Below are 12,196 nucleotides of genomic sequence, written 5' to 3'. Positions count from 1 at the left end.
TATCCAAGTTCCGTTCACTGGGGTTCTTACAAAGGTCCTGCAAGGTGGGTAGGATCCACAGTTCCAAGATTTCTCAGAAATCTGTTTCGGCTTCCCTCACCTAATTCTATGGCGGTTGAATATGCATCACAGTTCTCTTCAATGGATTCTTTCGGGCTTCCCTCACCCGGTTTCACAATTTACTTTCACAGGCTGCCCTTGCCTGTCTTCAAACACTTAAACATGGCTGAAACATTTTCCAGCTAAACAGCTCCATTTCACTGAGTTTGGGGAGAACTCCCTTCCCCAACCTTAGTACTTTTCTTTCACAATGTTCACCTGTCAGAGACCTTCGCAACTGCATAGTATTATCACCCACATGTGTGACCACTCTGACAGCAGGGTCCTTATCATTAACACCTTGACAAAAACATTTGCAACTGCACAGAATTCTCACCCCTATGCGTGACCACTCTGACAATAGGCTTACTTTCTCAATGTGAGTGCCTCTTGCACTTGGCTTTGCAGAACGGGCCCTCAGCCACTCTGTTCCTTATTTCACAAAAGCATATAGTTCATTAGGACGCGCTCACAGCCACTCTGTTACTCATTTTACAAACAGTTCACTTTCACATTAGCCTTTGTGAATCTCTGCACACTCTCTTTCGCTCGTGCCCTTTAAACAAATTTTGCTTTCATTATTCACTCTTCTGTTATCTTTCAAGAAGTGTTTAACAACGCGCCTTCTTACACGGACCCGCACCGGTACTTTGTTTTTCATCGGCTCCCTCGCCGGCTAAATAAAAATGTCTTTCATCCTTCATTGTGTAGCCTTGAGTGCGACACTGTAGCTTTCACAATCGCGCGTATCACAAACCGGGCTCTTCCTTTCTTTGAACTCAACGGCTGAGATTGTTTTCACGCATCCTTCATTTTTCAGCTCGTCGAGGTTAGGGTCTTGCTCACCTGCCCCTCAGACACTCCCGGGCTGCCCCGTGGCCCCACAGAGGAAACAAGCAGTTTGCTGGTGCATGGAGGAAAGGGACTCTCCCGGCTCCCTTGCCATGCTTTCTCCTGCCTCAAGTCGCAGCCTGTTAGCGTCTGTGTGTCCCGTTCTCCTTGGCCTGGTTCTCGGCAGCTCTCTTTCAGCTGCTCCTCCGTCTCGCCATCCAGCTTGCCTTCCTTTCTTGGCCCCTGTCTCACTCTCCGAGTCTTTCTGTGCTCCACCTTTTATAGTTTGGAAAATGGTCCATGAGTTTCAGGTGTGTGTGATTGTGACTGAGTGCCTGGCCCTGCCTGGCCTTATTAGTGGGACAAGGCCAGTACATGTTACTAGTGGTATTCTTCCTAGTCTCAGTTTTCCTCTTCTTTGTCTCAGTAGTTGGGCTGGTTAGAAAAAGCGAGGAGTTATGGGAGTTGGAAGTATCCCATAAAAATAGAGAGAATATAGGTTAAATAACTGTCAGGAAATGGGGGATACCATGTCTCACCTTCCAGTGTCTCCTCCCCACCCCATTATTTCCCTCTCCATTCTACCCTCTGGTCCGACTCATCTGCCGGCCACACCTTGGATGCGCTCATCTCTTCAGACATCTCCTTCTCTACTCCTCTCACTACTCCTCTCTCCTGGACTGACCACTTTCTTCTTCTCACTTGAAGCTTCCTGTTCCCTTGACAAAGGCCCACCCAGCACTGCCACCTTCCTTCGCGATCATTCGACCTATGAAGTGAGTGTCAGTGGCCGCCTTTGCCTCCTCCTCCTTCTTCCACCCCCTTCCCTGGTGGCTGACTCCCATCCTGACACAGCCCTTTCCAACCTTCACCTTTCCACCTCTAACACTCTGGACACACACCTCCATACACACGCACCTTAAATCTGCATGGATTCAATGCCACAGCCCTTCAATGGCTTAACTGCTGCCACACTAACAGATACCAGCTCATCCAAATGGGCACCTGCAGATTCATACTATGCCCATTCACCTGTGCAGTCCCATAAGGCTCCATCCTCTTCCCCCATCTTCAACCTCTACATGGAGCCACTGATGGCACTTCTTGCGAAATTCAACATCAAAATCCACCAGTATGCCGGTGTTCATTTGGAACAATGGATCTGAGGGTCAAATGCCAAAACGACATTCACTAATTGAAACACTGTCTCGCCATCTTCAACCGTGAATGTGGCTTCCTGAAACATGTTTGCCCTCAGTAGAGGGGCTCCGTGGCGTGCTGGAGGAAGGAGTCGGACAAAGGGGTGGCATGACATGAACACTTTAAACAATAAGAAAAGAAGCCCCAACTCTCCCTATTCTAAAGGGTATTCCCTGCCTAACTAAGGAAAACTCTTGTGCTCATAATCAGGGTGGTTGTCCAAACGTAAAAGTCCTGTCCTATGTCCAAAACGACCTAACTCTAGCCCTACAACTATATACAAAAACAACATAAAGAGCACCAGGAGAATGACTCCTTTCTCCTGGTTCACTGGTATCCACCTTGGGGATTGTGTTTAAAGGTCTTAACTGAGAGTTACTGTCCACAAAGATACAGAATACCAGCAGGATGACGCCCTCCTCCTGGTCCAATAGCTAAGTGTCTTTGACGATATCTTTTGCGACCAATGCCCAAGTATCTGAATCAACACAACCGTTTTGGGAAGCCAGAAGAATGACCCCCTTCTCCTGGTTCACTTGACTCTTGATGACAATATTTCTTAACAGTTCTGATTACGCTTTGTATTTCTTTCCAGGCTTTCTCCAGAGTTGATTTAAGTGCTCCTGCTTCACTATGTTTACTATAACCACAGTATTGTTGTGAGGCAGACTACTTTTGAGTCCTTGGTTATTTTTGCCAAAATCACCAGGACGAGGGAGATCACTCCCGAGGCTTTGGTAGGCTTTACACCAGTTACTGAGATGAGCGAGGTCACTACTGATGCTTGGATCAACTTTGCAAAAGTAACTGGGAGGAAGGAGATTACTCCCAATGCATTGTTAGCTGTACCCCAATTATTGAGATGAGGGAGATCACGCCTGAAGCACTTCTCACTGACAATGTCACTATTACCACTTCTCCACCAACCACTGTGACGAGGGAGATCCCTCCTGATGCTTGATCAGCTTCACACCAATTACTGAGACGATCCTCTTGATGTTTTCGCTATCCTCCCCCAAGCACCTACCGGGGCTATGGTGTTACCTCTTTCTTCCTGGGACCAAATCACTGGTTCTTTCTGAGTCGTTGGGGCTACTCTTCTGCATTAATTGGTCTTCGCCCCTCTTTTCCTCGCTTCTCTCTACCCCGCTTCGGTTTTACAGGGCCTCTGGTTCAGCGGTATCAGCGTTAAGGGACCAACCGGTCCACATTGATGAAGTCACGCCACTGTTCACCGGATTAGCACTTCAGCAATGATCAGGCCTCCTAGCTGACGAGACTTCCTCTGACTTTCCAGCCACGTTCTCTCGACCGAGGACTGGTTTCTTCGTCTTGCGTCTTAGTTACTGGGTTTGAGGTTTCCGGGCAGGTTTGTCTTCATGCTGGCTTCCCTCTGGATTCCCTGGTTCCCTTTCAGGCAGTCCTTTCTCTGTTTTTATGGTTGGTAGGTGGGTGCTCCCCAGCACAATGTCAAAGTCCCTTGTCTGTATCGATGATGCACTCTTCAATCTTCATCTGGGCCATCTCTTCTCATGACTTTGGAAGTCACATGAAGTAGTTTGTATAACTCCTGTAATCTTCTTCACAATATTTCCATAAGACACTGAATTTGGATTTATAGGAAGAAAAGGAGGAGTGTCACAATAACATACAGTGGCACCATCTGAGGCTTTTCATGCAGGTCTGAGGGATTTCTGGGACTCAAAGGTAAGAGGGTTAGGGAGTTCCACCATGGAACGGGAGTCACCATCCACATGAGGGAAGTCCACCTTCTTTTTACCACCACTAGGGGGAAGATCGGGTAGCGGCCTCACCTCCCTAGCCTTACTGGCCAGGGATCCTCCATGGCGAGAAGTGGCGTGATCCCACGATTCGCCACAGGCTCCCACACTCTTGTAAATACCTAAAACTCAGCTCTGCCAAAACAGAGTTCGTCTTCAAGGTGCCACCAAACACAGACCGCATCCTTGGTTTTCCTCAAAATTCATTTCAAAATGTAATGTGAGTCAATCCATAGAATTACATGTTTTCTTCCAGGGCATAAAAATGAAAGGGGAGAGAGCACTTGCGCGGGGCAGTAATGCCCTCTTTAGACAAAGCAATGCCCTCTTTAGACAAAACATAGCCACTGAGCAAAACTATGTTCATACAACACTGTTGTGTGGCCACACAGGCGTAGTCATACTTTATAAGTGGGACAGACTGTACTTAAGCATTTACTGTGAACTGTTCCTTTAGCTCACCCACCGCCCTCCTCTGGTACTGCTCGCTAGTCTGGCCAAAGCATGTCAGTCTAAACAGAATCAGAAGCCTCAGAAAGCAAACATTACACCCTAAGTATTTCTTTATTTCGAAGGGATTGTGTCCTCCGATGTATTCTACATCTATGACAGTAATCACCATAGCTGTGCTGCTTCGGAAAAAAATGTCAGTGTCGGAGTCCTACTTCGATGACGTCGATACGCTGTCCCTCGAGGGCCTCCGTCGAGAGCCGACATCACCGGATGTTATAAGTAGGACGCACGACGCCCGTAGTCTCAGTTTCGTTTTTTCCGCGACGTGTTCGCTTCGGAATCTCAGCGCACCTCAGTTCTTCTCCTGTTGAATCGGTTCTTCGTTATTGGTTTATTGTGAGAATCATGTCTTCGTCTTCTTCTACCCCGAGGTCGGGCTTCAAGAAGTACCACGACTGCGGTTCCAAGATGTCGCTTACGGACCCGCACAACGTCTGCGTGTGGTGCCTCGACGAGGACCACGCCACCGATGACTGCGATGAATGCCAGCCTTTGACGTCGAAGGTCTTGTGGGAGCGGAAGAAGAAGCTATCTGTAGGTAGGGTTTCCAAACCCCATAAGTCGAAATCCGCTTGGCTTTCAACCGACGATTCGAGGGGCGACTCTCCACGTCGGCGTAAGTCCATGGGGTCTTGGTCCCGGAGTGATTCCCGCCATTCCTCTGCCTCTTATAGGCACTCTCTGAAGCGCTGTCACCGGTCGCCATCCCCGTCCTCGTCCCAGGACTCCGCCAGACGGCGGTTAGCTTGTCCCAACAAGCATTAATCTCCGGCGGAATGGAACGCATTTCGCAAGGAGATGATGGCGATTTTTTTCGAATCGCAGGGCTCTGTTCCGTCCGTGCCTTCGAGAGAAGCCGGCAAGGAACGCGCTATGGCCTTCACTCGCACGCCTTCAGGCTCGGGAGGTCGGCGCGATCATCGGGAGCCGTCGAGGTCCCGATCGGACAAGGTAGATCGCTCTAGCCATGCCCGCTCCAGGTCCCGGTCCTCATCACCCTCGAGACCGTTGGAGCCTGTGAGGCCTTCTAAGAAAGCATCGACACCATTGGCGCCATGTCCATCGAGGGGCTCTCTTGAGCCTCCGAGGATGCCAACGGCGCCGAGGCCGTCGAAGGACATGCTCGGGTCTCTGGCCTCGAAGCCGTTGTCGCCTCGCTCGACGTAGACGCTGAGTCCGTCGACGCCTTTTGAGGAGGGTTTATCGGAGGTGCCCCGGAGACTGGTGGAAACCCAGAGGAAGGCCCTGAGTAAATCAGTGAGGCCTGTGTTTGAGCCTTTTTCTGTACCTTCCTCCAGGGTTTTATTCCAGCCTTTGGATTACATCTCAGAGGGGGATGAAGGGTTAGATGTAGAGGGATTTGTTCCTCCTGAGGTTCCTGATGACCTGTTATCAGGTCCTATCCAGATGGAAGACCTGCGTCAATCCTTACATGACGCCAGTGGTCTGGACACCTCTCCGGAGGTTGAGTTTGGCAGGCCTGAGCTTGGTACACACGCTGAGTCGTTGTACAGGAGTCTCATGTCGAGGGTGATGGAGTACTTGGGGTGGTCTGCTCCACCTGTGGATTTTCTGCAGGATGACCTGACAGATATTTTGGACGAAGGTCCACCTACTGACCCGGTGCTGCCATTTCATATGGCCTTACAAAGAAGGGTGGCGGCGGCTTGGACTGCTCCGGAGAGTCTCCCGGCAGTGAATAAGTCGCTACGAAAAAACACCGTCCAGCCAGTGGCGACACCGGCTACTTGTCTTTGCACCCCACTCCGGAGAGTTTGGGGGTGCAGGCGGCTACGGCCCCAGCAAAGCAGGCTGCTTACCCTACCATCCCTCTGGATAGGGACGACAAGCGCTTTGACGGTTGGGCAAAGAAAGTGTTTTCATCTGGGGGTATGGCTTTGAAGGCAGCCAACTCCGTTTGTGCCTTGGCAAGATTCACTCACACTCTGTGGAATTGTGTTTCTTTGGCGGCTGAACATATTCCCGAAGGGGAGGAATGGGATGGTTTTCTTGCCCTCGTTCAGGATGGCAAGGATGCTATGTGTGAATCCGTTCAGTTGGTTCTGGACGTGGCAGACTGTGTCAGCCGGTCCATGGTGGCGAGCACCGTGATGCGTAGGTTTGCGTGGTTGCGGAAGTCGGGGTTTGCTCCTGATGTACAGTCCCGGCTTCTCAACATGCCCTTTGACAGTGACCATCTTTTTGGCAGCAAGGCTGACGAGAGCCTTGAGAGGTTGCAGACCTCCAAAGCTGCAGCGAATTCGTTGAGCACTGCAGTACGTCAACCTCTGCCTTTTCATCCTAGGGGACAGCAATGGAGGGGAGGTTCCTTTTGATACTACTCTTCCTTTGGTTGATCGAGGGGAGCTGCCAGTCAAAGGGGCCAACGTAGGAGTAGCAGAGGTGGAAAACAAGGTACTCGAGGTGCCAAAGCCGCTCGGGCAGTTGCCTCTTTGCCCTCAGGCACTGCCACAGCCGCTTCAGCTCAGTCATGAGGCCATGTCCCATGGTTCGCCGGTTGGGGGAAGGCTGGCGCAGCATCTTGTAGAATGCCGTGCCATTACTTCAGATGTGTGGGTTGTGGAGATCTTAGCCCACGGCTACTGTCTTCCTTTCCGGCAGAGGCCTCACGACAATCCACCGGGGAAGCTCTCTTTGAAGAGTCCGGATCCGCTCCTTGCGCAGGAAATCAAATCCCTGCTGGAGAAAGGCGCCATAAAACTGGTGCCTGTAGCGGAGAGGAACAAGGGATGGTATTCCCCTTATTTTTTTATCCCGAAAAAAGACAGGGGATTGAGGTGACCCATCATGGAGTTGCGTGGTTTGAACAAGCTCCTCAGGAAGGACAAGTTCAAGATGGTTACTCTCTCTCAAGTCCTCCAGGCCCTTCAACTTCAGGACTGGTTGGTGTCTCTCGACCTCAAGGATGCTTACTTTCATATACTGATTCATCCCAAGCACAAGAAGTACCTGAGGTTCGCGGTTGGCGACTTGCATTTTCAGTTTTGTGTCCTGCCGTTCGGATTGACCTCTGCCGCAAGGGTCTTCACCAAGCTCATGGTGGTGGTGGCAGCGTATCTCAGGAAAAGGGGGATTCACGTCTACCCCCTATCTGGACGATTGGTTGATCAGAACATGCTCTCCCGAGCAAGTCCTGGATCATCTGTCAGTCACCTGCCACTCCCTTCACAAGCTGGGCTTCTCCCTCAACTTAAAGAAGTCCCACTTGACACCTACCCAGCGGCTACAGTACATCGGAGCAGTGCTCGACACATCCCTGGGGCTATGTTCGCCTCCCCAGGTGAGGGCTCATCACGTTCTGCAGATGGTGCACAAGTTTCAACGTGCCCAGAGTCTCCCGGCGTTCAAGTTCTTGAGGTTGCTCGGCCTCATGGCGTCCTACATTCTGCTGGTGCCAGAGGCCATGTTGCGGATGAGATCTCTGCAAAGGGCTCTCAAGATGCAGTGGTCACAGTCCTCCGGCAGGATGTCGGATCCCGTTCAGGTGCCGCCCTCGGTCGCCCAGGATCTTCTGTGGTGGGCCATCAAAGGCAATCTGATGAAGGGGGCTCTATTTTGGCTACCCTGGCCGGAGGTAATGATTGTGACGGACGCATCCCTCACGAGATGGGGAGCTCATGCCAAAGAGTTGACAGTCAGCGGTCGTTGGTCTCCGTCGGAGTCCAGACTCCATATCAATCTGTTGGAGCTGAGGGCCGTCAGGCTAGCCCTGAAGGCTTTTCTGCCGACTGTGCGAGGGAAGAATGTCCTGATTCTGACAGACAACAAAGTGGCCATGCACTACCTCAACAAAAAGGCGGGGCAGGGTCTCTTCCACTGTGCAGAGAGGCGATGCAGCTCTGGTTCTGGGCCATCCAGCAGGAAATTTCGATCTCAGCAGTTCATCTGGCCGGAGACGGAAATGAGGTGGCGGATGCTCTGAGCAGACAGAGCACGATCTCTCACGAGTGGGAGCTGGCTCAGGAAGTTATCTTTGGGATCTGCACCCTTTGGGGGACCCCACAAGTGGATCTCTTTGTCACCAGTGTCAACCAGAAGTGCGAAAGATTCTGCCCGCGGGAATTTCCTCCAAGAGGAGTCTTAGGGAATGCCTTCGGAGTGGAGTGGTCCTTCCCACTGCTGTACGCGTTGCCTCCAGTCCCCGTCATTCCGCAAGTGTTGCAGAGGTTACGGAGGTTCGGTTCCTGAATGATCCTCATTGCTCCGGCATGGGCCAGGAGAGTGTGGTGCCCAGACCTTCTCGACATGTCCATCTGCCCTCCACGCCATCTTCCCTATCGAGGCGATCTGCTCTCACGGGAGGGGGGTCGGGTTCTCCATGCAGAGGTCAAGTCTCTCAACCTTCATGCTTGGTTTCTGAAAGGTTGAGGTATATGGATTGGGACCACCCTGAAGACTTGGAAGTGTTGCTTTCAGCCAGAAGGCCCGCAACAAAGTCCCTGTACCGTTGCCATTGGAGAAAGTTCTGTGACTGGTGCAGAGTTAAGAATGTGGATCCTTTTACATGTGCCATTCCTGTGGTTCTGTCTTTTTTGCTTTGGTTAGCCCACAAGGGCCTGCAAGTGCGTACCATTAAGGGTTACCTGGCGACGCTGTCCCTATTTAAGTGCTCGTCTGAGGAGTGTTCTTATTTTAAGATTCCTTTGATTTCACAGTTTCTAAAAGGGCTCACTATGTTCCCACCGTCACCTTTCCAGGTCCTCGGTTGGGATTTGAACTTAGTTTTAAAGTTCCTGATGGGAGCTCCGTTTGAGCCCTTACATTCTTGTCCATTGAGACTGTTGTCATTTAAGACTGTATTTTTAGTTGCGGTTACTTCCGCTCGCAGAGTGAGTGAGTTGCAGGCATTATCCGCCAAGCCATCTTGCACGGTGTTCCATAAGGACAGGGTTGTCCTTAGGGTTCGTCCTTCTTTTCTTCCGAAGGTTGTGTCTGAATTTCATTTGAGCCAGAAGGTAATTCTTCCGGCATTCTATCCTCCTCCGCATCCTGGTAAGGAAGAGGAGAGGCTCCATAGGTTGGATCCTAGGAGAGCTTTAAGTTTCTGCATCTCACGCTTGTCCCGGGTCAGAGTGGATGATCAGCTCTTTGTAGGATACGCTGGAAGGCGTTTGGGTCAAGCTGTTACTAAGCAGACCTTGTCCAGATAGATCATCTTGACAATCTCTGAATGTTATCGTTTGGCGGGTAATGAGCCTCCGGTAATTTTAGGGGCCCATTCTACTAGGGGTGTGGCTGCCTCGACTGCTCTGCAAAGGGGTGTTCCCATTCGTAAAACTTGTGAAGCAGTCACATGGGCCTCTTTCCATACTTTTGTAAAACACTACTCCCTGGATTCTATCCATGGACAAGATTTGGCCTTTGGCAAGGCGGTCCTCTATTCTGCATTTGATTGGGCATTCTAAACTTCTAAATTCTTTTCCCACCTCCATACCGAAGTGAACACGTTTGAGGAAAAACCGGAACTGAGGCTACGGGCGTCGTGCATCCTACTTATAATATCCGGTGACGTTGGCTCTCGACGGAGGCCCTCGAGGGACAGCGTATCGACGTAGGACTCCGACGCTGAACATTTTTTCCGAAGCAGCACAGCTGTGGTGATTACTGTCATAGATGTGGAATACGTCGGAGGAACATCCCATTGAAAGAAAGTTACCAGGTAAGAAAGTAACTTGTTCTTCTGTGGCTTTCCTCTAATTAGAGCACATGCACCCACTGTTCTGCCCCAAATGGGAGCGGATATACCCCAAAGTCTTACATTACTCAACTCGTGCTGTTCACTTCATGTCAGAAAAAGGAAGAATCCGAGGGTGTCGATGAGTGAAGGATCATGAGTGGCCGTATGCGTGGGATTGTGAGTGGCCGTATGCGTGGGATTGTGAGTGGCCGTATGCGTGGGATTGTGAGTGGCCATATGCCTGGGATCGTGAGTGGCCGTATGCCTGGGATCGTGATTGGCCGTATGCGTGGGATTGCGAGTTGCCGTATGCGTGGGATTGTGAGTGGCCGTATGCGTAGAGTAGGGTTAGTATGAAAGAACGCCCCTATCAACGCCCTTTTATTTTGGAAGTAACCAACTTGCACTACTCCTGAGCAGTCACTTGTTGGCGGTCTATATAAAGAATGTGACTCTAAACAGATACAAGCCAAGAAAGACTAATATTGGCTATGTAACGCCTGCCATATCTACATTCAATTAAAGAGATTAGTCAACAGCATCTGCAAAAAGATTCTTAATAATTAACTGCCCAGGAAGGAATCCACCTTAAACCCCAACTCCAATGTTTCTTCCCCTACACATTGAGTCCTTCTCTTTCTTTCCCTATTTTATAACTTCTCATCACTTTGTTTCATCTCACCTATTGTTACTAAAATGTATAATCTGTAAAGGCCTTTTTTAGTGTGAAAGCCAGCTGGCCAGAATATTTTTAATATTGGTCTAGTGCAATGAAGCAGATATAGGATATGTTTTAAGCACATCTTTTCTCCTGTGTGTCGCCATCATCGCAAAAGAGCAGAAAGAGCTGCCAGGGTGACATCAGGTGGACACATGGCGTCTGATGCTTTTCACTCATTAACATAAGCATCTCTGAATCGGGATTGAGTTGTTTCTGGGTCTGCAGATCCTGTATAAACAATACATTGATGTATTTAATTAGCAAATGCAATAAAACAATTTGTGATGCAAACATTCTGCAGATTTTTGTCAGCTGATCGTTGGAGTCCAAAAATGTCATGTAGTGGAGTATCAGGAGTTGGTTTAGCCTCGCACAGCAGTATTTCGAGAAACAATTTGTACCAATATTTTGTATTGGTTCGTCAATTGATATTGATATTTTATTTGTATCGCGCTCGTACACAAGTGTTTCAGAGAGCGACGAGGCAGCGCGCAGTAATCCAGTTCTATATCAGTCCAATATCCAGCACCTTGAGGGGGATACTGTAGAAAGAATAAAGGCACACTATTGTAGACTCGTGTGTTCTTAGCGTGACTTTTCTTTCTTCGAATGCCCTAGAGTGCCAGCTGATGAAGACAGAGCGCCCCAAACCCAACACATTCATCATTCGATGTCTCCAGTGGACAACAGTAATTGAACGAACGTTTCATGTCGATTCTCCAGAGGAAAGGTAGGTTTCGTTCCTAGTTAATACTTTTAACTGGTATGGCTCTAGTTGCACATTCAGTCTTCTGTTTAATTTCCATTGTTATGGCTCCACTTATGTTCTATTAATAAATAGAAATGTTACCAGACAAGCAGTGTCTTTGACTCAAGTAAGCCTCTAACCCTAGTGAATTTTAAACCATTGGGCTTTCTCTGTGTGGCGGGCTTTTCAAACCGATAAGCCTGTGCGCAGGAAGAGCGAAACAAGTCAACCCGAGATCCCAGTAGAGGCGATCCAGGTTTTTCTGCTGGCTATTTGCAGACCCAGTTGGAATTGCGGTGGCTGTATTTGGTGCAACTTGCAAACAGCAAATGTCAGGAGAAGAAGATGTACAAAGAGCCCTCTGTCTCATGTAAATCTGTAGAAACGAGAATGACCCTATTTCTAAAAAAAGCAATTCTTGATGTGGGTGAGAAAGGACTGTGATTCAGGTTACAGAGAACAGATTCAAATTCTGGTATTCTTTTTGAATTGGCATATTTGCAGTAAACAACTCGTACACATGTTTTCAATTCTTCGATTGATCTTAGCTTATAGGTTGTTGGTGGTAGGGTTTATTTGCAAAATGATATTCAGTTTTCAGAGGG

The 12,196-nt window shown here is 49.4% G+C and overlaps 1 protein-coding gene across 1 annotated transcript in view; it reads left to right on the top strand.

Annotated features, from left to right (window-relative positions):
* AKT1 (AKT serine/threonine kinase 1) overlaps window positions 1-12,196 on the top strand; it is a 397,239-nt gene that overhangs the window by 263,131 nt on the left and 121,912 nt on the right. The window contains exon 4 of the mRNA XM_069638151.1: window positions 11,462-11,573. Within this exon, the coding sequence (XP_069494252.1) occupies window positions 11,462-11,573 (112 nt within the window). The remainder of the gene's footprint in view (window positions 1-11,461; window positions 11,574-12,196) is intronic.

Source organism: Ambystoma mexicanum, chromosome 14 (genome assembly GCF_040938575.1).
Source record: "Ambystoma mexicanum isolate Mex_15411 chromosome 14, UKY_AmexF1_1, whole genome shotgun sequence".
Lineage (NCBI taxonomy): Eukaryota > Metazoa > Chordata > Amphibia > Caudata > Ambystomatidae > Ambystoma > Ambystoma mexicanum.
This window is presented reverse-complemented; position numbering and strand designations above follow the sequence as displayed.